This window comes from Coregonus clupeaformis, unplaced genomic scaffold (assembly GCF_020615455.1).
Source record: "Coregonus clupeaformis isolate EN_2021a unplaced genomic scaffold, ASM2061545v1 scaf0102, whole genome shotgun sequence".
NCBI lineage: Eukaryota > Metazoa > Chordata > Actinopteri > Salmoniformes > Salmonidae > Coregonus > Coregonus clupeaformis.
The window spans coordinates 770,468-793,991 of NW_025533557.1; the positions used below are offsets into that span (position 1 = coordinate 770,468).

Sequence of the window (23,524 nt, forward strand, 5' to 3'; positions counted from 1 at the left end):
GCAAAAACAGAAATACCTTATATACGTAAGTATTCAGAGCCTTCGCTATGAGACTCGAAATTGAGCTCAGGTGCATCCTGTTTCCATTGATCATCCTTGAGATGTTTCTACAACTTGATTGGAGTCCACCTGTGGTCAATGAAATTGATTGGACATGATTTGGTAAGGCACACACCTGTCTATATAAGGTCCCACAGTTGACAGTGCATGTCAGAGCAAAAACCAAGCAATCAGGTCGAGGGAATTGTCCGTAGAGCTCAGAGACAGGATTGTGTTGAGGCACAGATCTGGGGAAGGGTACCAAAAAATGTCTGCAGCATTGAAGGTCCACAAGAACACAGTGGCCTCCATCATTCTTAAATGGAAGAAGTTTGGAACCACCAAGACTCTTCCTAGAGCTGGCCGCCCGGCCAAACTGAGCAATCGGGGGAGAAGGGTCTTGGTCAGGGAGGTTACCAACAACCCGATGGTCACTCTGACAGAGCTCCAGAGTTCCTCTGTGGAGATGGGAGAACCTTCCAGAAGGACAACCATCTCTGCAGCACTCCACCAATCAGGCCTTTATGGTAGAGTGGCCAGACGGAAGCCACTCCTCAGTAAAAGGCACATGACAGCCCGCTTGGAGTTTGCCAAAAGGCACCTAAAGGACTCAGACCATGAGAAACAAGATTCTCTGGTCTGGTGAAACCAAGATTGAACTCTTTGGCCTGAATGCCAAGCGTCACATCTGGAGGAAACCTGGCATCATCCCTAATGTGAAGCATGGTGGTGGCAGCATCATGTTGTGGGGATGTTTTTCAGCGGCAGGGACTGGGAGACTAGTCAGGATCGAGGGAAAGATGAACGGAGCTAAATACAGAGAGATCCTTGATGAAAACCTGCTCTTCTAAAAACCTGTTTTCGCTTTGTCATTAAGGGGTATTGTGTGTAGATTGCTGAGGATTTTATTTATTTAATCCATTTTAGAACAAGGCTGTAACGTAACAAAGTAGAACTAGTCAAGGGGTCTGAATACTTTCCGAAGGCACTGTATATGCTCCATTTACCTTGGTAGGGATGGAGATTGATAATACCAGAGGAGAATGGTCACTAAGCAATCTGGGGAGATAATCGGTATCTAACACTCTATGAAACAGTTGGGTTGATAGCAAAAAGGTATCTATGCGTGTGGGTGTGAGTAAAAAGAATAGTCCCTATCCTGTGGGTGCATCTGTCTCCAAACGTCTAGTAAATTGAAATCCTTCATGAATGACATGGTGAGCTTGGTGGCTTTGGAGACGCAGGGTGGGAAGATGTACAGTAGAGAGAGGATGATACATTAGCTGAAGTGATGGTGACAACCATAACAACAACGCTGAACTTCTGTGTCAGTGTGCAAGTTACATTTCTCCATGGCCTTTATCTATTTTTATTTTAAATATACTTTTGCTTCTTTTTGAGAGACTACATTGAAGAGCAGACAGTAAAGATAGAAGGATTGCAAGTCAGAAGGGTAGTCGTTGAACTTTAACCCACGCTCACTTTGGTAGCCTAGGCTGTACATTAGGGTTGGGCAGTATCTAGTTTTGTATACCATTTCTGTACCATACAGGAGTATACAGTATTACCGGAAGTGCACAGAAGGGGCGCTATGTATATTTATTTGTAGCTTCCATCAATGTAATTGTTTTTTTGTTTGTTTTTTCTGCATCATTTCCAATCCCCCATATGTATGTTTTTAAATATATATATATATATACAGTGGGGAAAAAAAGTATTTAGTCAGCCACCAATTGTGCAAGTTCTCCCACTTAAAAAGATGAGAGAGGCCTGTAATTTTCATCATAGGTACACGTCAACTATGACAGACAAAATGAGGAAAAAAAATCCAGAAAATCACATTGTAGGATTTTTAATGAATTTATTGGCAAATGATGGTGGAAAATAAGTATTTGGTCAATAACAAAAGTTTCTCAATACTTTGTTATATACTCTTTGTTGGCAATGACACAGGTCAAACGTTTTCTGTAAGTCTTCACAAGGTTTTCACACACTGTTGCTTGTATTTTGGCCCATTCCTCCATGCAGATCTCCTCTAGAGCAGTGATGTTTTGGGGCTGTCGCTGGGCAACACAGACTTTCAACTCCCTCCAAAGATTTTCTATGGGGTTGAGATCTGGAGACTGGCTAGGCCACTCCAGGACCTTGAAATGCTTCTTATGAAGCCACTCCTTCGTTGCCCGGGCGGTGTGTTTGGGATCATTGTCATGCTGAAAGACCCAGCCACGTTTCATCTTCAATGCCCTTGCTGATGGAAGGAGGTTTTCACTCAAAATCTCACGATACATGGCCCCATTCATTCTTTCCTTTACACGGATCAGTCGTCCTGGTCCCTTTGCAGAAAAACAGCCCAAAAGCATGATGTTTCCACCCCCATGCTTCACAGTAGGTATGGTGTTCTTTGGATGCAACTCAGCATTCTTTGTCCTCCAAACATGACGAGTTGAGTTTTTACCAAAAAGTTATATTTTGGTTTCATCTGACCATATGACATTCTCCCAATCCTCTTCTGGATCATCCAAATGCACTTCAGACGGGCCTGGACATGTACTGGCTTAAGCAGGGGGACACGTCTCGCACTGCAGGATTTGAGTCCCTGGCGGCGTAGTGTGTTACTGATGGTAGGCTTTGTTACTTTGGTCCCAGCTCTCTGCAGGTCATTCACTAGGTCCCCCGTGTGGTTCTGGGATTTTTGCTTACCGTTCTTGTGATCATTTTGACCCCATGGGGGTGAGATCTTGCGTGGAGCCCCAGATTGAGGGAGATTATCAGTGGTCTTGTATGTCTTCCATTTCCTAATAATTGCTCCCACAGTTGATTTCTTCAAACCAAGCTGCTTACCTATTGCAGATTCAGTCTTCCCAGCCTGGTGCAAGTCTACAATTTTGTTTCTGGTGTCCTTTGACAGCTCTTTGGTCTTGGCCATTGTGGAGTTTGGAGTGTGACTGTTTGAGGTTGTGGACAGGTGTCTTTTATACTGATAACAAGTTCAAACAGGTGCCATTAATACAGGTAACGAGTGGAGGACAGAGGAGCCTCTTAAAGAAGAAGTTACAGGTCTGTGAGAGCCAGAAATCTTGCTTGTTTGTAGGTGACCAAATACATATTTTCCACCATAATATATATACACATACACTACCGTTCAAAGGTTTGGGGTCACTTAGAAATGTCCTTGTTTTCGAATGAAAAGCAATTTTTTTTGTCCATTAAAATAACATCAAATTGATCAGAAATACAGTGTAGACATTGTTAATGTTGTAAATGGCTATTGTAGCTGGAAACGGCAGATTTGTAATGGAATATCTACATAGGCGTACAGAGGCCCATTATCAGCAACCATCAGTCCTGTGTTCCAATGGCACGTTGTATTTGCTAATCCAAGTTGATCATTTTAAAAGGCTAATTGATCATTAGAAAACCCTTTTGCAATTATTTTAGCACAACTGAAAACTGTTGTGCTGATTAAAGAAGCAATAAAACTGGCCTTCTTGAGACTAGTTGAGTAGCTGGAGGATCAGCAATTGTGGGTTCGATTACAGGCTCAAAATGGCCAGAAACAAAGGACTTTCTTCTGAAACCTGTCAGTCTATTCTTGTTCTGAGAAATTAAGGCTACTCCATGCGAGAAATTGCCAAGAAACTGAAGATCTCGTACAACGCTGTGTACTACTCCCTTCACAGAACAGCGCAAACTGGCTCTAACCAGAATAGAAAGAGGAGTGGGAGGCCCCGGTGCACAACTGAGCACAACTGAGCAAGAGGACAAATACATTAGTGTCTAGTTTGAGAAACAGACGCCTCACAGGTCCTCAACTGGCAGCTTCATTAAATAGTATCCGCAAAACACCAGTCTCAACGTCAACAGTGAAGAGGCGACTCCGGGATGCTGACCTTCTAGGCAGAGTCGCAAAGAAAAAGCCATATCTCAGACTGCCCATCATAATGTTTTATTTTTATTGGCCAGTCTGAAATATGGCTTTTTCTTTGCAATTCTGCCTAGAAGGTCAGCATCCCGGAGTCGCCTCTTCACTGTTGACGTTGAAACTGGTGTTTTGACCAGGGCCCCTAGGGAATAGGGTGTCATTTTGGACATAGCCAGTGTCTCTCATCAGGACAATTCCTCACTGCCACACCGACAGAGATGGAGTGGATCAGTTGTTTTATCTGTGTGCGTGCATCAAAGTGAAGCGTCTGCCTGTTACTATGTGGCTCAGGTTTACTTTTCATGCATGCTGCCGCTGTGCAGCTGTGTGAGTGGCTGAGAGCAGTAGCAGTGTCTCCAGCAATTAAACGGTTAACTCTCAGCAGCTCCTCTTCTGAGTGGGGAGAGGCCATTTGAATGGTTAGCTCCCCCAACCAGACAACACATTGGTTAAAGCTGAGGGTGGATCTGCGGCTGCAACTGTGCTACAGAGTGGAGTCTACTCCCTGCACTGGATCAGGAGTCTGTGTGCTGTGTGGAGGCCTGCAGTCAGAATGAGCGGCAGTGTGTGTGTGTGCGTGTGTGTGTGTTTGTATTTTTTGGGGGGGAGGGGTCGTCTATGTTGCAGTTGAGGTGAGAGACTGGAGGGGAAAGGGGGAGGCAGAGGGAAAACCCCAAATTCAGAGAAAATACTGTCAAGATGATTTGATTGTCAATGTAAGCTTCTCATCCAGAAATGTGTGTATCTAAACCCCTCTGTCTAGGATTTGAACAGAGCTAGGGAAACATTTGATACAGTTCTATTATCCGTCATTACCCTACTTTAACACAGATTTTAAGCATAGCACTGTTAAAGGAGTTTATCACTCATTTTACATTTACATTTTAGTCATTTAGCAGATGCTCTTATCCAGAGCGACTTACAGTTAGTGAATACATATATATATATTTTTATGCTGGCCCCCCGTGGGAATCGAACCCATGCTCTATCAACTGAGCTACATCCCTGCCGGCCATTCCCTCCCCTACCCTGGACGACGCTGGGCCAATTGTGCGCCGCCCATGAGTCTCCCGGTCGCGGCCGGCTGCGACAGAGCCTGGATTCGAACCAGGATCTCTAGTGGCACAGTTAGCACTGCGATGCAGCACCTTAGACCACTGCGCCACTCAGGAGTATGTCGTCAGTCACTTCTTTCTCTCATAATGGTTTTGCTCTGCATTTTCATATATAACTATATCTTTAGGTGTGTAAGTGTGTGTGCGCGCAGTTTGCTTGTTCAGTCAGTTGTTAATGCACACACACCCAAACAGGCCTCCACGTTTCACTCGGTTTCAAAACGTTTCCACCTAGGGATGGGCGATACAGTGAGCTTCAAAAGTATTGGGACAGTGAAATGTGTTGTTGTTTTGGCTTTGTACTCCAGCACTTTGGACTTCAAATGATACAATGAGTATGAGGTTAAAGTGCAGACTGTCAGCTTTAGTTTGAGGGTATTTTCATTCATATCGGGTGAACCGTTTAGAAATTACAGCACTTTTTGTACATAGTCCCCTCCATTTTAGGAGACCAAAAGTATTGGGACAAATTCACTTGTATGTATTAAAGTAGTCAAAAGTTAAGCATTTAGTCCCATATTCCTAGCACGCAATGACTACATCAAGCTTGTGACTCTACAAATTTGTTGGATGCATTCGCTGTTTGTTTTGGTTGCGTTTCAGATTATTTTGTGCCCAATAGAAATGAATGGTAAATAATGTATTGTGTCATTTTGGAGTCACTTTTACTGTAAACAAGAATACAATATGTTTCTAAACACTTCTACATTCATGTGGATGCTACCATGATTACAGATAATCCTGAATGAATCCTGAATAATAATGAATGAGAAAGTTACAAAAACAAAATTTGGGGGGGGGGTATGATATTTGTGCTTCTAACTTTCTCACTCAGTATTTGATATATATGAGTGTATAAAACATGCTCTTTCCATGACAGACTGACCAGGTGAATCCAGGTGAAGCTATGATCCCTTATTGATGTCACCTGTTAAATCCACTTCAATCAGTGTAGATGAATGGGAGGAGACAACTGAGACATGGATTGTGTATGTGTGCCATTCAGAGGGTGAATGGGCAAGACAAAAAATGTAAGTGCCTTTGAACGGAGTATGGTAGTAGGTGCCAGGCGCACCGGTTTGAGTGTGTCACTGGTTTTTCACGCTCAACAGTTTCCCGTGTGTATCAAGAATGGTCCACCACCCAAAGGACATCAAGCCAACTTGACACAACTATGGGAAGCATTGGAGTCAACATGGGCCAGCATCCCTGAGGAACGCTTTCAACACCTTGTAGAGTCCATGCCCCGACGAATTGAGGCTGTTCTGAGGGCAAAAGGGGGGTTCAACTCAATATTAGGAAGGTGTTCCTAATGCTTTGTACACTCAGTGTGTGTGTTTGACACAGGTTTGCTGTGAAGACACTGAATGCTACTGATTCCTTGGCCTCTTTCTAACAACGTGACCTAGGCTACACACACACAAACACACGCTTCATCTAGTGCCAAGCTGGCAAGAATGCACTGTGGTCGAGTGCTCACACACATGTACACACACAGTAAAGTTCAGTGCCATCGCTGAGGTGCAGAGCCAGTTGGCATTGGCAGTGTGTGTGTCAGAGAGAGGTAAACACCTTGCTGACTGCCTGTCCACCAGATTAGCTCATCCCATATAGTCATATAGAGCCAGATTAAGATTGGCCAACAGCCTAACAAGGGGCTCAGGTCAGGCCACAGGTCAGGCCACAAGATATTACCTGAACTCTTTCTCTCTATGTAAATCCTGTCACTAACCATTCCCCCCCTCTCTCCTTCTGCGCTCCCACAGTGTGTCCCCCCAGCTGTAAGCACCGGGCCTGTACCAAGGACAACCAGTGTTGCCATGAGTCATGTCTGGGAGGCTGCTCTGAGCCCCAGAACAGCAGCAGCTGTGTAGCCTGCAAGAACCTCCAGTACCAGGTACAGTATGGAGAGGATCAACAGACGTTTCTCACAATTGATTAGTTGATAGTTGTTTTGTTTTTTTGGTTGATGTGGATGCTTCTAAATACAACCATAGGGCGGTGCATAATTGGCCCAGCGTCGTCCGGGTTTGGCTGGGGTAGGCCGTCATTGTAAATAAGAATTTGTTCTTAACTGACTTGCCTAGCTAAATAAAGGTTAAATAAATAAAAAAACGCAAAGAGAAATACATTTTAACTAGTTTTTATTCTTCAAGAATTCAATTTCTTGATGGGTGCTAGAGATGATTAATCGATGAATCGAAAGTTAGTATTTTTAAAAATATAAAATAGATTTATAGTAAGATGTGTGCGTGCATACTAGACACAAGCTTACTTTTCTATTGCTGGGGGGGAAGCTGAATCAAAACAGAATTGTGTTTATTTAAACTCATATGTCTGTCCAGCAATGGAAAATATCACTTAAAATTGTTATATTACCAAATATTTGAATTGATATGGATGTTCTCCATCAACTAAACAATTCATCCACCTAATCCCTATTCCCTTATACCAGGAGGCCTGTGTGGACCGTTGTCCCCAGGGATACTACACCTATAGGGGCTGGCGCTGCGTCCCCTTCTCCTTCTGCCAGGACCTCCACAACAAGTGTAAGCAGAGCAAGAGCAGCGACTGCCATGAGTATGTCATCCACAATGGAGCCTGTATACCTGAGTGCCCCTCCGGATATACTACTGTCAACTCCACCACGTAAGTCTACTTACTGTATATTCAACTCTTAACACCACGGTCAACTCCACTGCGTAAGTCTATAATACAGTACTATACACCACCATCAACTCCAGCACGTAAGCCTAAGCACTACGTTTGTAAGTCTACCTGTTTACTGTATCTATAGTCAACTCCACTATATATATGTCAAAATACTATACACATTGTACACGTACAATGCTGTATTAATTATTTTGTCAACTCAACAATGAAGGGTAAGTCTACTCTATACACCACTTGAAGTCTCCACTACCTTAGTCTTATTACTGTGTTAATACTAAAGTGAACACCATAACGTTTGCATTTGCACAAGATGGGGTATGGGAAAGGAACTTGTACATCTGCAGTCATCTCAATATGCACATATCTGCAGTCATCTCAATAGGTACATATACAGTCGTCGCAGTGTGGTTTCAGAGGGTGTTGTGCCAGTTAGAACACAACGCTGCAAAAGCTCTCTGCATCCCGTCCTGCTACTGTCTGCTGTGCAGTACAGCATGACAATGCAGTACTGCAAGGCTCCCGCGTTGTACTCCGACTGTGTGTGCGTGCGTGTGACTCTACAGCGTGAGTGTGGAGGCGTTGGTTGGCACAGTGTCTTCTCTATGCAGACAGTTCAGCTAGTTCAGGTCAGAGCAGCTAGCAAATCAGGCAGGCAGGGAAAACAGGGCAGTAGTGTGTGTGCAGTGTTTTGTGTTGGCCTACAGACTAAATTCCTCATAGCATTTCATTTCTGTTTGCGATTGTTGTCACCACTCCATAGCTGAGTAGCTGAGCCAGTCTGAACTTCGCCAGCTGAGACAGTCTGTCATTCAGGGCTAGGCTACAGTGCTCATTGATTTGCCAATAACAATGTTTAAGGGTGTGTGTGTGTGTGCTTGTGTGCGTTCTAATCCTGGCTCGCCACTAGAGAGAAGGAGCTGGGTGTGTGTGTCACGCTGACCTTCATCTACTCCCTCGTGTGTGTGTTAGACTCCAGACACACTAATCATTAGTTGGACAGAGATGGGTCTGGCCTCTTCGTGCCTTGGTGCCTTTTGTTACAGCGTGGCTTGCTGGGTGAAAGCTGGGTAGGGGCTGGTTGGGTGAAGACTGGGTAGGAGCTGGTTGTGTGGTTGGGTAGCGGCAGGCTGGAGGGTGGGCCAGGGTTGCTGGCTGGAGTCTGATGGCCGCACAGGTTATGGCTTGCATTTCAACACCCTACCCGCCACCCATTGTCCTCTCCTCAAATCTCTCCTTCTGCTCTCTATTTCTCCTCTCTCTCTCCTCTCACATCTTTTTCCTACTCTCTCTCTCTCTCCCCTATCCTCGCTCTTTTCCCCCTTCTCTCTCTCTCTCTCATTCTCCGTCTCTCCCGCTATACATAATAAGTTCTGTTGTAAGTCATCACACCTGCCTATCATTATTGAATGTGTCCCAACTGGCACCCTTTTCCTTATTTAGTGTACTACTTTTTACCAGGGCCCATAGGGACTATAGTGCACTATATAGGGAATAGAGTGCCGTTTGAGATACAGCCATTCTTGTCCAACCTCGGTAGTTACTGGGGTCATTCGCTGGTGCTACAACAGTGTTGCTCTATCCGACACCACATACCGCCACTCCTCACGTACTAGTTTGAGCAAATCACACATGGACACGAGTTGGCATGAAAATATGCTACTATAGCTGAAACTAGGGCTGACCCCATTTAATCGACTGGACGATTGTTTGGTGGATATGCTGTTGGTCGAACAATATATTTATAATCGAGCAGTAACAAATATGTATGTTTTTTATGGCACACAAGACACCTGGCTGATTTGCGCCTGTCTCAGTGGGCTAATCCATTACATAAGTATTCAGACCCTTTGCTATGAGGAGGGCCTACAGCTCAGTTGGTAGAGCATGGCGCTTGCAACGCCAAGGTTGTGGGTTCGTTTCCCACGGGGGGCCAGTATGAACAAATGTATGCACTCACTAAACTGTAAGTGGCTCTGGATGAGAGAGAGAGAGAGAGAGAGAGAGAGAGAGAGAGAGAGAGAGAGAGAGAGAGAGAGAGAGAGAGAGAGAGAGAGAGAGAGAGAGAGAGAGAGAGAGAGAGAGAGAGAGAGAGAGAGAGAGAGAGAGAGAGAGAGAGAGAGAGAGAGAGAGAGAGAGAGAGAGAGAGAGAGAGAGAGAGAGAGAGAGAGAGAGAGAGAGAGAAAAAAAAAAGAGAGAGAGAGAGAGAGAGAGAGAGAGAGAGAGAGAGAGAGAGAGAGAGAGAGAGAGAGAGAGAGAGAGAGAGAGAGAGAGAGAGAGAGATTTCACTATAATAGTGAAAGTCTAAGCTTGGCATTAGAAAGCCTAAACAGTATATTTCACCTTTCAGTGTCCCTATCAAATCCAAAAATGTCAAGCAGACAACCAAAGATAATTAACAACAATGACAAATGGTTAAAACCTAACAATGACATTGACAAACATATCCAACCAAAAACATAGAGACCCAGAAAACCTGAGTCTAAGCCTTCACTATGGTGAATCACAAAAACAATACAGAAATACACTACAGTAATTGAATAATCCATAGAATCTAACCACTTCCGGGAAGATTGGAACACACTAAACAAACAACAACACGAAGAGTTGCCTATCCAAAATGGAGATGTGTGGATAAACAACTTCTCCAATCTTTTTGGCTCTATAACAAAGAGCAAAAACATATAAATTATAAATTACAAATCTTAGAATCAGCTATTAAAGATTACCAGAACCCACTGGATTCTCCAATTACATTGAATGAACTACAGGACAAAATACAAACCCTCCAACCGAAAAAGACCTGTGGTGTTGATGGTATCGTACATGAAATGATCAAATATACAGACCACAAATTCCAATTGGCTATACTTAAACTCTTTAACATCATCCTCAGCTCTGGCATCTTCCCTAATATTTGGAACCAAGGACTGATAACCCCAAAAATTTGACCCCAATAACTACCGTGGGATATGCGTCAACAGCAACCTTTGGAAAATCCTCTGCATTATCATTAACAGCAGCTTTGTACATTTCCTCAGTGAAAACAATGTACTGAGCAAATGTCAAATTGGCTTTTTACCAAATTACCGTATTTACCCTGCACACCCTAATTGACAAACTAACAAACCAAAACAAAGGCAAAGTCTTCTCATGCTTTGTTGACTTCAAAAAAGCATTTGACTCAATTTGGCATGAGGGTCTGCTATACAAATTGATGGAAAATGGTATTGGGGGGAAAACATACATCATAAAATCCATGTACACAAACAACAAGTGTGCGGTTAAAATTGGCAAAAAACACACATTTCTGTCCACAGGGCTGTGGGGTGAGACAGGGATGCAGCTTAAGCCCCACCCTCTTCAACATATATATCAATGAATTGGCAAGGGCACTACAACAGTCTGCAGCACCCAGCCTCACCCTACTAGAATCTGAAGTCAAATGTCTACTGTTTGCTGATGTTCTGGTGCTTCTGTCCCCAACCAAGGAGGGCCTACAGCAGCACCTAGATCTTCTGCACAGATTCTGTCAGACCTGGGCCCTGACAGTAAGTCTCAGTAAGACAAAAATAATGGTGTTCCAAAAATGGTCAGGTTGCCAGGGCCACGAATACAAATTCCATCTAGACACCGTTGCCCTAGAGCACACACAAAACTATACATTCCTCGGCCTAAACATCAGCGCCACAGTTAACTTCCACAAAGCTGTGAATGTTCTGAGAGACAAGGCAAGAAGGGACTTCTATGCCATCAAAAGGAACATAAAATGTGTATGTACATACAGTGAGGGAAAAAAGTATTTGATCCCCTGCTGATTTTGTACGTTTGCCCACTGACAAAGAAATGATCAGTCTATAATTTTAATGGTAGGTTTATTTGAACAGTGAGAGACAGAATAACAACAAAAAAATCCAGAAAAACGCATGTCAAAAATGTTATAAATTGATTTGCATTTTAATGAGGGAAATAAGTATTTGATCAATCAGAAAGATTTCTGGCTCCCAGGTGTCTTTTATACAGGTAACGAGCTGAGATTAGGAGCACACTCTTAAAGGGAGTGCTCCTAATCTCAGCTGTTACCTGTATAAAAGACACCTGTCCACAGAAGCAATCAATCAATCAGATTCCAAACTCTCCACCATGGCCAAGACCAAAGAGCTCTCCAAGGATGTCAGGGACAAGATTGTTGACCTACACAAGGCTGGAATGGGCTACAAGACCATCGCCAAGCAGCTTGGTGAGAAGGTGACAACAGTTGGTGCGATTATTCGCAAATGGAAGAAACACAAAATAACTGTACATCTCCCTCGGCCTGGGGCTCCATGCAAGATCTCACCTTGTGGAGTTGCAATGATCATGAGAACGGTGAGGAATCAACCCAGAACTACACGGGAGGATCTTGTCAATGATCTCAAGGCAGCTGGGACCATACTCACCAAGAAAACAATTGGTAACACACTACGCGGTGAAGGACTGAAATCCTGCAGCGCCCGCAAGGTCCCCCTGCTCAAGAAAGCACTTATACATGCGTCTGAAGTTTGCCAATGAACATCTGAATGATTCAGAGGAGAACTGGGTGAAAGTGTTGTGGTCAGATGAGACCAAAATGGAACTCTTTGGCATCAACTCAACTCGCCGTGTTTGGAGGAGGAGGAATGCTGAGAACACCATCCCCACCGTCAAACATGGAGGTGGAAACATTATGCTTTGGGGGTGTTTTTCTGCTAAGGGGACAGGACAACTTCACCGCATCAAAGGGACGATGGACGGGGCCATGTACCGTCAAATCTTGGGTGAGAACCTCCTTCCCTCAGCCAGGGCATTGAAAATGGGTCGTGGATGGGTATTCCAGCATGACAATGACCCAAAACACACAGCCAAGGCAACAAAGCAGTGACTCAAGAAGAAGCACATTAAGGTCCTGGAGTGGCCTAGCCAGTCTCCAGACCTTAATCCCATAGAAAATCTGTGGAGGGAGCTGAAGGTTCGAGTTGCCAAACGTCAGCCTCGAAGCCTTAATGACTTGGAGAAGATCTGCAAAAAGGAGTGGTACAAAATCCCTCCTGAGAAGTGTGCAAACCTGGTGGCCAACTGCAAGAAACGTCTGACCTCTGTGATTGCCATCAAGGGTTTTGCCACCAAGTACTAAGTCATGTTTTACAGAGGGGTCAAATACTTATTTCCCTCATTAAAATGCAAATCAATTTATAACATTTTTTTGTAGTTATTCTGTCTCTCACTGTTCAAATAAACCTACCATTAAAATTATAGACTGATCATGTCTTTGTCAGTGGTCAAACGTACAAAATCAGCAGGGGATCAAATACTTTTTTCCCTTACTGTATATGGACGAGCGATGTTAGAGCTGCATGGACTAAGATACAGTAGAATAGTATAGAATACGGTATATACATATGAGATGAGTGATGCAGATATGTAAACATTATTAAAGTGACTAAGATACCGTAGAATAGTGTAGAATACAGTATATACAGTGGCTTGCGAAAGTATTCACCCCCCTTGGCATTTTTCCTATTTTGTTGCCTTACAACCTGGAATTAAAATTGATTTTGGGGGGGTTTGTATCATTTGACAAAATATTTCCTGAGCTAATAAAGTAAAAAATAATACATAAAAAAACAAAATACTGCAAAGTTTCCTAAGAGCTCGTCGCGAGGCCGCCATCTCCGTCGGCGCCATCAGGTTAGGCCGATACCCGCTAATGATCAAAATCCAGAAAAGAGCTGTTAAATTCTTCAAGCACCTAAAAGGAAGCGATTCCCAAACCTTCCATAACAAAGCCATCACCTACAGCGAGATTAACCTGGAGAAGAGTCCCCTAAGCAAGCTGGTCCTGGAGCTCTGTTCACAAACACAAACAGACCCCACAGAGCCCCAGGACAGCAACACAATTAGACCCAACCAAATCATGAGAAAACAATATAATTACTTGACACATTGGAATGAATTAACAAAAAAAGACTGAGCAAACTAGAATGCTATTTGGCATAAACAGAGAGTTACCTGACCACTGTGACTGAACCAACATTAAGGAAAGTTTTGACTATGTACAGACTCAGTGAGCATTGCTATTGAGAAAGGTTGAGACCTGGCTCTCAAGAGAAGACAGCAAGATTTGTTGCCACAAGAAAAGGACAACCAGTGAAGAACAAACAGCATTGTAAATACAAGCCACATTTATTTATTTTCTGTTTTGTACTTTAACTATTTGCACATACTGTATATAGACACTTTTTTGTTTATCCATTTCACTTAGAGAGAGAGAGAGAGAGAGAGAGCCCACACACACTCTGGGATAACATAGTGAGTGTGGGTGCGGTTGTGTACTCACTACACCAGGTCATTCTCTCACCTCTCAAACCAGTCACCATAAAAACTACCTTGACACATCGTCATTTGTTTGGTTTGGCTCTGTGTTTGAAGGGCTCGATCAGGGCGTCACACATTTCATACTTCTCTCTTATGAAATATTGTACTTAACTCCATTGTTAGGTTACAGAATAGTTCTCTCTCATCTTCTCTCCCTCTCTCTGGGAAGGTTGAGGGGTAAATGAGGGCATCGTAGCTCTTATGAAAGGATGTATGCCTACTTCCTTCAATTCATTGTGAGGTGAGTATAAGGTTATAGAGTAGCTGTTGGGCAAACACTGCTCGTGTGTGCGTGCGTGTACCGCCGAGTGAGAGTCTGATTATGGTTCCCACCTCCTGTGAGTCGAACTCAGTGACTGTGTGAACTCTCTGACTGTCTGTGTTAGTGTGTCTACCCCAAGAGTGTGTATTATCTGACTTGTGTGGGTTTGTACCGTATGACCCTAGGGCTGGGAATTTACCAGGGACCTCCCAGTACGAGGTTATAATAATAATAATAATAATAATAATAATAATAATAATAATATAATAATAATAATAATAATAATAATATAATATGCCATTTAGCAGACGCTTTTATCCAAAGCGACTTACAGTCATGTGTGCATACATTTTTACATATGGGTGGTCCCGGGGATCGAACCCACTACCCTGGCGTTACAAGGGCCATGTTCTACCAATTGAGCTACAGAGGACCACATTATCACGATACTGTGCCGATACGATATGTATTACGGTTCTATATGTATTGCGATTCGATGTTCCAAACAAATTGCTCACCATATGTCTGCTGCAGAGGAACAAAAGAGAGCCATGAGAAATTGAGTTTTGGTACAGCCGATTTAGCGCTAGCTAACGTTAACTACCTAGAAAATCTGCAAAAATAATATTGAGATACTTTGCCCCATCCCTATATTATCTGATCTGTGTGTATCATCAGATGTGTGTTTTCACTCTCCATCTCCTCCTGCAGGTTAATCTGTACTCCATGTGCTGGGCTGTGTCCTAAGGTGTGTATGGGCCAGAAGATGGTGGACTCTGTGACAGCAGCACAGGCTCTGAAAGGATGCACCGTGCTCAACGGCAGCATGGAAATCAACCTCAGAGGAGGAAGTTAGTATTGGGAGTGTTTACTACAGTGTGTGTGTGTGTGTGTCATTATGTCACCCCCCTGCTTGTAACCAAAGTTCCTTCTGAGTTAATAAGGATTTGATTGTGTGCGTGCGTAGATAACATAGCAGCAGAGCTGGAGGCTAACCTTGGTCAGTTGGAGGAGATTACAGGGTATCTGACCGTCCGGCGCTCCCTACGCCTCGCTCTCTCTCTTTCCTCCGCAAACTACGGGTCATCAGAGGGGACACACTGATAGATGGGTAAGTTGACTTTCCTTCTCGCCCTCTTCCTCCACCTCTTTCTTCTTCCAAGCCCTGCAGTTCACTTCTTTCTCTTTCTACTCCTCCTCTTCCTCCTCCTCTCATATTCTAAACTATATCTGTCAATAATACTTAAAATACCCTTAAAAATACATAAATATAATGTGTCTGTCAGGGTTGGGATCAATTCCATTTCAATTCCAGTCAATTCAGAAAGTACACTGAAATTCCAATTCCAATTATCTTCAATGCTTTTCACTGAGGAAAATGTGGAATTGGAATTTGGTTTGCTTTCTGACTTGACTGGAATTTAAATGGAATTGACCCCTAACCCTGGTGTCTGTTTCTTCCCCAGGGGCTACTCGTTCTATGCGTTAGACAACCAGAACCTGCGTCAGCTCTGGGACTGGAACAAACACAACCTGACCATCCTCCAGGGGCGCATGTTCTTTCAACTCAATATTAAGCTCTGCATGTCAGAGATCCGCAAGATGGAGGAGGTGACAGGCACCAAAGACAGACAGCACAAGAACGACATCGTATCCAAGACCAATGGAGACCAGGCCTCCTGTAAGGACCATACAGTCTTGAGTACACACACGCATGAACGCCAACACACACACACGCACAGACATATACACACTTGACATTTTAAAAACATTTTTGTCATTTAGCAGACGTTCTTATCCAGAGCAACTTACAGGAGCAATTAGGCTTAAGTGCCTTGCTCAAGGGCACATCAGCAGAGTTTCACCTAGTCGGCTCGGGGATTCGAACCAGCAACCTTTTTGATTTCTGGCCTAACGTTCTAACCGCTAGGCTACCTGCCGACCCACACACATGCTTGTGTGCACACGCACGCACGTCTGTGGTGTGTCACAGACTTAGGACAGTGTAATACTGACCATATCCTGTGATAGTAACCATGCGTCTTTGTGTATGTGACTCTCAGGTGAGAACCAGGAGTTAAGGTTCACTCAGGTGCGTGCCACGCATGATAAGATCGTGATCAGGTGGGAACCGTTCTGGCCTCCTGACTTCAGAGACCTGCTGGGCTTCATGCTCTTCTACAAGGAAGCGTAAGTATGTCCAAAGCACTCAAGTTACTTTTGGGAATGAGCAGTTTCCAGAGAAGTGGGGTTTTAATTGTACCAGTACACTATGGGCCACAAACAGTCTTCCCTAGGAACTTACTGTATTAGATCAGTACCATTTAACGTCTTCCTTTCTGAAGAAGTTCGTGGAACATTCAATGTAGTCAAGTCTTCCCAGGAGCCAAGTACAATTCCTCCTTTCTAAGGACCTTTTTGGAGCAGTAACATTCGTGTGTGTGTCTCCTTATTTCTTATCTATGCTATTCTGCGTCTCTCCCCTCTCCCAGGCCCTACCCCAACGTGACAGAGTTTGACGGCCAGGACGCGTGTGGTTCTAACTGGGTAATAGTTGACCTGGACCCCCCAGCCCGGGCTACAGAGGGCAACCCACAGGTGGAGCCAGGTAACGTTTCATTCTCTTCTGTCTTACAACTGTATTGGAAAGGATAAATACCCGTACACTGACAAAATCATGGAGGAAATCCAAAATGGAGGCTTGGATGCAGAAATATGATGTTTGTTAAGACATGATGCCCCAAAATGTGAATAAAGTGCATGAATAAAAGTGGACAAAACAAACGTTTTGGTTGATTTAAAGGTAGACTCAGCGATATGACGTAGATGCAGAAAGTAAACAGCATAGTGGGTCAATTTCCACAACAACCAAGAGTGTTGAAGTGAGAGGCTCAACTTCTCCGCTGTTTTGGTGCCATGGCTACCATGCTGTAACAGCGTGACGTGAACTCTTGCACGTGCGCAGATACTGTGTGTTACTGTGTGAGAGCAAAGTCTTGCATCTCGCTCATCTCTATCTGCGGTGCTGCTTGTGGCTACATCATTTCGCTAAGTCTACCTTTAATCCATCATGAGTGTCACCTGTCTGTCAATCTGTCTAACAACTATACGGTTAAATGATTTTAGCTGCTTAGCCATTCATATTTATTTGACAACTCTCAGCATACAGTACAGGTACATACTAGTCACTGTAGTAGCAAGGAAGGAACAGCCAGTGTTGCGCTCAGTAGTGTCCGTGCTGCAACACATAACAATACTATTGTTCCTTCCAGGTACCCTGATCTTGTCTCTGAAGCCCTGGACGCAGTACGCCATCATGGTCAAGACCCAGCTCTCTGCCTCTGATGAACACCAGGTCCTCGGAGCCAAGAGCAAAATCATCTACGTCAGGACCAACGCCACCAGTAAGAGCCCTTATTGAGATATAGGGTGCGTCTCAAATTACACCCTATTTCCTATGTAGTGCACTACTTCTGACCATTATGGGCCCTGGTCGAAGGTAGTGCACTATATAAGGAATAGGGTGCCATTTGTGACGCAACCATACAGTTCTTAATTCAATTCTGTGAGTAAGATTCCTCATTCTCCCTGATGATCTCAAGCCCTCCTTCCCTTCCCCCAACCCCTTAATCAGACTAACAGGTAAGTGGACTATCCAATATATCAATCAGCTAGCAGGTTCTCCAGGGTCGAGGGTGGGATTCGACTGCCCCTGGTTAGGATAAGTGGTTTAAGAGCTACAGTAGCTGGTAGATTGGCTGTTGTCCTCTGCCTCACCTCAGCTGTTAGCTGAGGTGTGTCAAGGCTAATGGCACGAGAACAAGGAAGAGGAAGGAGATGATGATGATGAGACAGGAGTGCTACCTGTACCTCCCCATCTCATTGTCTCTTTCTCGTGCCAAATGTCTGTAGTCACTCAAGCTGAGGTCATGAATCTTCTGTCACCCTGTGTGTGTGTGTGTGTGTGTGTGTGTGTGTGTGTGTGTGTCACCCTGCGTGCATTTGGATCTCCCTGTGTGTGTGTGTGTGTGTGTGAGTGGCGCAGTGGTCTAAGGCACTGCATCGCAGTGCTAACTGTGCCACTAGAGATCCTGGTTCGAATCCAGGCTCTGTCGCAGCCGGCCGCGACCGGGAGACTAATGGGCGGCGCACAATTGGCCCAGCGTCGTCTAGGGTAGGGGAGGGAATGGCGGCAGGGATGTAGCTCAGTTGATAGAGCATGGCGCTTTGCAACGCCAGGGTTGTGGGTTCGATTCCCACGGGGGGCCAGTATAAAAAAAATATGTAATCACTAACTGTAAGTCGCTCTGGATAAGAGCGTCTGCTAAATGACTAAAATGTAAATGTAAATGTATGTGTGTGTGTTTGTGTCAATGTGTGTCTCCAGAGGGCAGGCTATGGTTTAGGGTTGAACACAGACCGGTGTCTAAATTAGTCTGACTGGCTTCCTTTATACTTATTGTGCGTTGTTTCCTTCCTTCCTGATAAACCACATTACAGTGCAGCCGCGTGGCATGCCGCCTCCTCGCACCACACAGGCTGGTGTGAGGCAACAGTTGGCACACAACCATCAGAGGCAGGGAGGCGGGCAGGCATGTCAAGGGTGTTCTAGTTACAGTTTCACCCTCCTCGTCTCTAGCCTGGTCCCAGATCTGTTTCTGCTATATTGCCAAGTTTGGCTGGCATCCAGGCTACCTCTGTCTCTCTGTCTGTGTGGCGGTTGGACCAAACCTGGGTTCACATCCTGTCTTGTGTCATGACTCCATCACCCCCACATACCTCTAGGAGAAGCTGTCGTTAAACATGATCTTTGTTCTCTAAAGTCATAGCGGCTGGCACAGCACTATCGGCAGGTTGGTTGGAGGGTAGGTGTGCGTTCTCAAGAGTGTTCTAGTTTTTCTAGTTTCACCCTCCTCGCCTGTCAGGCACCTGTCCTGTGTCACGACTCCATCACCCCCACAAACGCTCACACACACACGCATACCTCGAGAGGAGAATCTGTCATTAGACTTAATGTTCTCTAACAGAGTCTGACAATGTGGTCTGACCTGTACCCTGTAGGCGTCCTCATCAGACATGCAGACACTGTCAGTCACTGTCATCATCACTCACAGACCGAATGTAATCACACACCGGTACTGACAGTGATGCCTGGTACTCTCTGTCCTGTCTGCCAGTCAGTCACTCACCCTGTTTATTTTTTACCCCTCCCCCTTCCAATGCTGATACCAACACTATAGTTATTTAGAAATAAGCATATCGAACACTGTGAACCTTTTGCTCGTTATCATATTGTTATTTGACTAAATAAAGGGGTATTCATGTCCGGGCATTGACGTATGCAGGACTTCTAGTGCTCATTTCTCCCCAGTAGTTAGTTGATTGGTTAATTGACCAGAGAGTACGCTCACAGTCCAAAATTATTCCATGGTTAGCAAGGAAGAATGAATACATACCAGCAGTGCTGCAGACCTCAAGGCCCCGATTTGAATACCCCTGCTCTAACAGAATTGTGTACATCATAGACCAGGGATATTCAAATCTGGTTCTGGATCTTTTCTACCTGGTAGTTAATTGCACTCACCTGATGTCCGAAGTTTTAATCCGTCCCAGATTAGAGGGCAGGTATGAAAATCAGCAGTGGAACTGGATTTAAGGTCCAGATTTGAGTTTCTCTGTCATAGACATTAGTAACCCCTATGGTATGTATCTGTGTTCTCCCCCAGAACCGTCCGTGCCCCTGGACCCCATCTCGTCATCTAACTCGTCCTCTCAGATCATCCTGAAGTGGAAGCCCCCCACGGATCCCAACGGCAACATCACTCACTACCTGGTGTACTGTCAGCAGCAGCCTGAGGCCAGCGAACTCTACAAGTTTGACTACTGTCAGAAAGGTGTGTTTTAAAGAGACTGTTAAGTTCTATTGTATTCTACAAATGTAACTTCTGTCAGAAAGGTGGTTCATAGGCATCATATATACTGAATAAAAATATAAACGCAACATGCAACAATTTCATTAATTTTACTGAGTTACAGTTCATATGAGGAAATCAGTCAATTGAAATAAATTCATTAGGCCCTAATCTATGGATTTCACATGACCGGGAATACAGATATGTATCTGTTGGTCACAGATACCATAAAAAGTAGCCAATGGGCCTCCGGTTGTGAGGCCGGTTGGACGTACTGCCAAATTCTTCTCTAAAACAACGTATGAGGTGGCTTATGGTAGAGAAATGAACATTCAATTCTCTGGCAACAGCTCTGGTGGACATTCCTGCAGTCAGCATGCCCATTGCATGCTCCCTCAAAACTTGAGACATCTGTGGCATTGTGTTGTGTGACAAAACTGCACATTTTAGTGGCCTTTTATTGTCCCCAGCACAAGGTGCACCTGTGTAATGGTCATGCTGTTTAATCAGCCTCTTGATATGGCACACCTGTCAGGTGGATGGATTAGTTTGGCAAAGCAGAAATGCTCACTAACCGGGATGTAAACAAATTTGTGCACAAAATTTGAGAGAAATATGCTTTTTGTGCGTGTGAAACATTTCTGGGAACTTTTATTTCAGCTCATGAAACATGGGACTAACACTATACATGTTGCATTTATATTTTTGTTCAGTATAGTTATGCGATTATCATCAGTTTGACAACTGCTAGAAAGGTGAGTGTCTTTCTCCAGTGGACTATTCTATTCTATTGGACTACTGCCAGAAAGGCAGTGTTTTCCATAAGCGCCGGCTAAATAGCCGATAAGAGTCATTGTAAGCCGGCTACTTTTTCTACTTCATAAATGAACTAGGCTTCTTTTCATTTAAAAGTTTCAAATCGCTAGTCAGAAGAGTCTGTATAGCCTTCTCCCGAACGATATGCATCATCTAGTGATCTATTGGACAGGCGCCTGTCAGTCACAAAGCGAGCGATGACAGGGAAACTGCTCGTTTGTCAGTCTGCTGTCTGTCCCGCCTCTCGGTACCTGTGTTATTTTTGTACGCCGTGGTTGGCTGCAGTCAAATTGATTTTCATGGAGGAGGGAGAGCGTGATGTTTCTTAATTGTCTCATGTGAGTGAATTTACACGTCCCATGTAATGTAAGTGGTAACGATGAGTTGAAATCCACGTAATTATTGTTATAATGTCCATGGTATAGCATCGGAAGAGGATCGCATCAGTGAGAGGGCCGTTCATTTGGCTCCCTAATTTGCGTAATGGTAGGCTACTACTGCTTTTTGAGGATTGTCTGCAGATAAATTATGAAGATATTCAATGAATATGTTGAACCCTCACTGCAGGAACCATAGGTAGTGGAGAGAGCCTCCTTCTGGCCCAAAATATGATAAAAGAAAACGGATTGAAGGTTATAAAAGCTAATGTCATCATACCTATATGGTATTATTATAGATATTGATATGGCCTACTGATTTGATTAAAGCGTTGACAATTAAGTAGTCAACTGCTGCTTTCTTTGTATTTAAGCCCATGTTTAACACCTGCTTCATTCTTCAATCATACCTGTAGATCTATTAATTGGTGCCAGACTTTGTATAAAAGTGGGGGTGCACATTCTGGTGATGGGTCTGGGGTTCCTCCACATATTGTTTCTCAACAGGGAATCCATGTTTACATGACAGAACACAACCTTTCTTCCTAGGTTTTTTCCCCCAAAGAATTGAAAGAGTAGACTAGTTTTTATGACTACAGTGCATTCGGAAAGTATTTTCAACCCCTTTACTTTTTCCACATTTTGTTACGTTACAGCCTTATTCTAAAATTGATTACATCGTTTTTTTCCCTCATCAATCTACACACAACACCCCATAATGACAACGCAAAAACAGATTTTTAGAAATATTACATTTACATCATTATTCAGACCCTTTACTCAGTACTTTGTTGAAGCACCTTTGGCAGTGATTACAGCCTTGAATCTTCTTGGGTATGATGCTACAAGTTTGGCACACCTGTATTTGGGAAGTTTCTCCCATTCTTCTCTACAGATCCTCTCAAGTTCTGTCAGGTTGGATGGGGAGCGTTGCTGCACAGCTATTTTCAGGTCTCCCCAGAGATGTTCGATCGGGTTCAAGTCCGGGCTCTGGCTGGGCCACTCAAGGACATTGAGACTTGTCCCGAAGCCACTCCTGTGTTGTCTTGGCTGTGTGCTTAGGGTCGTTGTCCTGTTGGAAGGTGAACCTTCACCCCAGTCTGAGGTCCTGAGATCTCTGGAGCAGGTTAACATCAAGGATCTCTCAGTACTTTGCTCTGTTCATCTTTTCCTCAATCCTGACTAGTCACCCAGTCTATGCTGCTGAAAAACATCCCTACAGCAAGATGCTGCCACCACCATGCTTCACCGTAGGGATGGCGCCAGGTTTCCTTCAGACGTGAGGCTTGGCATTCAGGCCAAAGAGTTCAATCTTGGTTTCATCACACCAGATAATCTTGTTTCTCATGGTCTGAGAGTCCTTGAGGTGCCTTTTGGCAAACTCCAAGAGGGCTGTCATGTGCCTTTTACTGAGGAGTGGCTTCCGTCTGGCCACTCTACCGTAATCGGTGGAGTGCTGCAGAGATGGTTGTCCTTCTGAAAGGTTCTCCCATCTCTACAGAGGAACTCTGGAGCTCTGTCAGAGTGACCATCGGGTTGTTGGTAACCTCCCTGACCAAGGCTCAGTTTGGCCGGGCGGCCAGCTCTAGGAAGAGTCTTGGTGGTTCTAAACTTGTACCATTTAAGAATGATGGAGGCCACTGTGTTCTTGTGGACCTTCAATGCTGCAGACATTTTTTGGTACCCTTCCTCAGATCTGTGCCTTGACACAATCCTGTCTCTGAGCTCTACGGACAATTCCTTCGACCTCATGGCTTGGTTTTTGCTCTGACATGCACTGTCAAATGTGGGACAGGTGTGTGCCTTTCCAAATCATGTCCAATCAATTGAATTTACCACAGGTGGACTCCAAGTTGTAGAAACATCTCAAGGACGATCAATGGAAACAGGATGCACCTGAGCTCAATTTTTAATTTTAATACCCTTTTTACCCCTTTTTCTCCCCAATTTTGTGGTAGTTACAGTCTTGTCCAATCGCTGCAACGCCCATACGAACACGGTAGAGGCGAAGGCCGTGC

At 44.3% G+C, this 23,524-nt stretch overlaps 1 protein-coding gene across 1 annotated transcript in view; it reads left to right on the plus strand.

The window, feature by feature from the left end:
• LOC121581272 (insulin receptor) overlaps positions 1-23,524 on the plus strand; it is a gene marked incomplete at its 3' end in the record, with an annotated part of 82,372 nt that overhangs the window by 47,629 nt on the left and 11,219 nt on the right. The window contains 10 exon segments of the mRNA XM_045213349.1: positions 6,843-6,973; positions 7,532-7,725; positions 15,113-15,252; positions 15,369-15,452; positions 15,455-15,512; positions 15,868-16,082; positions 16,465-16,591; positions 16,894-17,009; positions 17,674-17,805; positions 20,128-20,295. Coding sequence (XP_045069284.1) covers positions 6,843-6,973; positions 7,532-7,725; positions 15,113-15,252; positions 15,369-15,452; positions 15,455-15,512; positions 15,868-16,082; positions 16,465-16,591; positions 16,894-17,009; positions 17,674-17,805; positions 20,128-20,295 — 1,365 coding nt within the window.